The sequence below is a fragment of the Camelina sativa genome, chromosome 16 (assembly GCF_000633955.1).
Source record: "Camelina sativa cultivar DH55 chromosome 16, Cs, whole genome shotgun sequence".
Taxonomy (NCBI): domain Eukaryota; kingdom Viridiplantae; phylum Streptophyta; class Magnoliopsida; order Brassicales; family Brassicaceae; genus Camelina; species Camelina sativa.
This window is the reverse complement of record NC_025700.1, coordinates 8,520,915-8,525,548: the sequence shown is the minus strand read 5'-3', so window position 1 is coordinate 8,525,548 and position 4,634 is coordinate 8,520,915. Positions and strand designations below refer to the sequence as shown.

Genomic DNA, 4,634 nt, shown 5'->3' with positions numbered 1-4,634 from the left:
ACGCTCCCGAATCGAATAGTACATGTGTTGGGTTACCACCAACTAGTAATGTTCCTAAATGCAAAGCAAAAATAACACAATTTAATGCAATAACTAACCAAACAAACATGCAATCAACCAATCAATCACAAGGAGTTAGAACCCAGTCAAACCTGTTATAGGGCCCTTCGCGGCCTGCAGAGGTTTGGGTGGCTCTAATCCTAAGGCAAAAACATTCGCCTGGGTTGCTTGCTTCTTCGCTGGGGGTTCCTTCACTTGCTGCACTTGCCGGGCACGGTTCACAGTTTGGGCGTTCGGTTTGGCCGGCTTCGATGGACATGCATTCGCATAGTGTCCCAACTCGCCACAGTAGAAACATGTGACAGTGGACAATTCGACACCCTTCGTTTCCTCCACAGTTGGACAAGCTCGAGCAAAATGTCCAAGCTGTCCGCACACATAGCATCCCCTAGGATCCATGTTGCTTGCTACACGACCTCCCTGGTTGGCACTCATCTTGCCCTTACCACGGCCTGCAGCCCAATTCTGTCCTGAACCAAGTTTTGCTTTCTGCGGAAACACAGTTTTGTTCTGCTATACTGGCTCCTCCTTTTTCTCTTGGGTTACTACCCCTTTCTCCATCTCAATGGCCTCCTCAACACTGACGGCCCTCTCCTCTACTTCTGCAATGCTTTTGTACGTCACTCCGTGCAGTCTTGCCTTTATGTTCGGCCTGAGTCCATTAAAGAATCTCCGGGCCATGGCTAATTCATCATCATTTCCTTGGTACAAGTACCTTCGAAGCCTTGTGAAAATTCTTCCATAGGCTCGAACACTCTTAGGACCTTGCTCCAATCGTAGGAACTGATTCTCCAATCTGTCACGCGACTCCGGTGGAAAATACTTTTGTCCAAACTCCCTTTTAAATGTCTCCCATGAGATAGACTGGTACCGATAACGTGGAACTACACTATCCCACCATGCACGAGCATCTTCCTCCAAGAAATTAACTGCAATAGGCCTCCTAAACTCCTCTGGACACCTTGATAGTTCGAAGTTTGTTTCTAACTCCTTCAACCATGCGTCTGCTAACACCGTGTTTGGATCTCCTTTAAATTTTCGGAAACCTAAGTTTCTCATCATCATCACCAACCACAAGAAATGATCTGATGGATCTTCTACTGGATGATTGGTTTGACTCTGCTGCTGCTGCTGAATCATATGGCTCAAAAGTTCCTGAACCATTTTTAGCGTCTGTTAGGTCTCCGATACATTCGCTGTACTTTGGACTCCCTCACGCACTTGATCTTCTCCCGAGACATTCTGGTTTGGATTGGTAGCGTGCTGACCAACCGGCGAAAAACCAGGCGGGTACCCATCCTCCGGTATATTGTGCCAAGTCGAACTTGATGGCGTATACCCTGGCACCTCGACAGGTATCTCCCATTCAGGCATATACATGTTTGGCTCAAACATGCCTGGAAACGATTCCTCCCCTTGGGCATCCTCAAACAACGGACCCCATTCCTCCGGACCAAACGGCTGACTCGAACCCCTCACTGTGTCCGGCGAAAAGTGCGTTGATCTAGTCCTCTCAGATCCTTGACGAGACATCTGCAACCACGATCAACAAAGGGTTTACTTAATCCCTCTAATCCCCCTAGTGATGAACGACCCGGATTAACCTAAGTGTCTATTGCGACCATTTTGACTCGATAAATTGGAAAACGCGAGTAGTGTACAGCATCATAACCATGCTCTGATACCACCGTTGTAACGCCCCCGAACCGCCGTATGGCCGGGCGGACCACAGACAGCACCGGGACGCTACTATGGGAACATCCACCAACGGTCCGGCCGAGTACAAGAACACATCAAGACCCTTTGGCCAGTCCATCAGTGAGGTTCCCGACCACGCGGCCTATCCTTACGGCTTTGCAACCTTACAAACATGCCGTGTGTTGAGCCGACTCGGACAAAGTCTATATCAGCACGCTCGCCCGTTTAACATAAAACCGAATACTTTGATTTCATGAAGGAGTTCTTTATAACCGATTTAAACAAAAAGGTCATAAAGTTTTAAAACGCGGCCCATAGCCGAAGTTTGTTACAAAAGGAAAACATACTTGTATTTTACAATAGACACAAATACAAATATACTTTGGCCTTCCTATCGTTCACCACGCCCTCTAGTTCCCTCTAGGGTTACCTGCAGCACAAATATTTATTGTAAGTAATCTTAGATTACTTAGTGAGCTCAGGGTGCCTGCAGAGAGTTAGTCCCCAACTCTAAACCCCAAAACAACAACATGCACACAAGCATTCAACATTCACAACAACCACAACAATCAGAGATAACATGCAGAAGATAATGAGCTAAACAAAATAGCTACCATGCGAGTCTCACTAACATGCATAGACGTGCAATATTTAATAATATGCAACGACATGCAATACAACCACAACCACACAAAACTTGAATTAAAACATGCAAGCTTTAAACAAGTTTAATTTTTAGGGCCCGGTATGCTTCTTCTCCTCCATTCCTCTCGGAACAACCGCGTTACAGCCACAAAGGCATGCAACCAGATTTCCTTTCAAATTACACCGTCGTGTAATAGCTTCGGCCAGGGTAGCGAACCCAGTAACCTCCGAGCTCTTCGTACTCAACCCTACAACACACGAACATGAGTTACATGTCGCTGTTGCATGTGATAGGGTAGGAAGGACAGCCATACCCAATCTTACATTCTTAGCCGGTATTTCACGCGAACATGCATTAAGATTTCACCAATTCTTGATACTTGAAAAATCACAGGCATGAGTCTTAAACTCATGACTTCACAAGTATCACCACATGTTACCACCCCTTGTTACTAGAACATTTCGGACTAGTAACGGGTGTAACCTCACACGCATGCAATTAAAACAAGAAAATCACAAAGAAATTTCAAGTAATAATGCACTAAAAATAACCAAGCAATCCGCGTACTAGATGGAGGTTTTCATCCCTCATCTAAACCGGTTAATGCATATGCCTGAACTCACTGTAAAACCGGCGATGATCGGCTTTGGTTGATGAGCTCCTCCCGCGGCACACTCGGAACTTACACTTGAATGAAAACGATTGTCCTTATCGTTTCAACACTTGGTCGATAGTCTTGTCTTGCACTCACTTCTCCTCTATCCAACGACTCGCCACTTCTTCTTCTTTCTCTCAAGAAAATTCTCTCTCAATTTTTCACCTTACCCCTTTGTTTCTTTTGCGAAAATGAGAGAGATGGGAGCTTATTTATAGAGAGTGTGGGCGGTGGAGATAGCCAATGCATGTCGCATGCTCTCTCTTCATTAGTGGCTATTAGTGCATGCTTAGACACTTGGAGAATTTCGAGCAACACCTTGAATTCCACTAACTTCTCTTGAATTCTTTATTCTCCCACTAAGCTCCACTAACTCCATTGAATTATTTAATCTTCCCACTAACTCCTCCAAGATTAAAATAATTCTCCACTTAAGCTCTATTGAATTAAAATAATTCTCCACTTAAGCTCCATTATCTCCTTTTGATTAAAATATTCTTAGTGGAGATTCCACTTTGATTATTTTAATCACTCCACTTAGAAAATTCTCCAACACTTAGAGAATTTTTCCTCCACTTCTTAAACCATGTCTGATGGCTAGATCGTTCGTTGGTCGTCCGCTGCGTCCGTCGGTACACGTACGTCCGGTACGGTACACGGTACATGGTACATGGTATATGGTACCATCGGCCATTTCTTGGTCCGTCCAGAATTTCTCGGACATTCCTTCTGTAATTCCATTGTCCTCCTCCTTTACTTCCCATTCGTGCCCTTCGCACGTCCTTGGCCCCTGGGATTTTGTTCTGAAATTTTACCTCTTGACGAGGGTCATTACATTGTGATGGTCCCCGAAGATCACAATGTACTCGATCAAGGGGGCATAAAACTCTAGAATCCGAAGAAAAAAACTGAAGCCTACTGTTCTTCCCCATCTGGCAAGGCTCACAAATGGAGGTGTTGCTGCACTTATTTAAAATGATCTCCTTGCTGTTCTTTAGTTGTTGGAGAACTTGAGAATTTGAATGCCCAAGTCTATGATGCCATATATTTTCAGAGGCTGTGCACTGACGGTTAGAAAACAGAGCTACAAATTCTTGATTCCCCAACACATATAACCCACTACTTCGAGGACCCTTTGCTACCACCTTCTAAGTGGTTATATCAACAACAGACACCTTGTTAGAATCAAACCAAACTCCACATGGTAGATCATCACAATTTAGACACATATATAAGAGACTTTTGCATATTTGGACAGACAAGTTGATATGATCATGAGACCATCCAAGACGACCCTTGAGTCTTGCTCAACACGAACGAAGTCAAAGATCAACTCTTCCTACCAAACTGCTATTTGGGATGCATTTTTACCTCATCTAGAGCATATCTCGAAGTTGAATCAGTCCAATCAGAGTTTAGGTGAAGGAGTTGTTCATTTTACAAATCAGGCGAACTCATGGCTACGCGACTTAGACCTACGAGCTATCAAAGGAGGATTCCGACCAAGCCAGAAGTACTCAAGCTATGAACAAAACTGTTCTGAAATCTTGATCCATCCTAGAACCACTGAGAATT

General features: G+C 44.4%; 1 protein-coding gene across 1 annotated transcript; it reads right to left on the bottom strand.

Moving 5' to 3' along the window:
- LOC109129464 lies at positions 574–1,224 on the bottom strand. The gene has a single exon (XM_019237720.1). It carries the CDS (start codon positions 1,222–1,224, stop codon positions 574–576), a length of 651 nt encoding a protein of 216 aa, XP_019093265.1.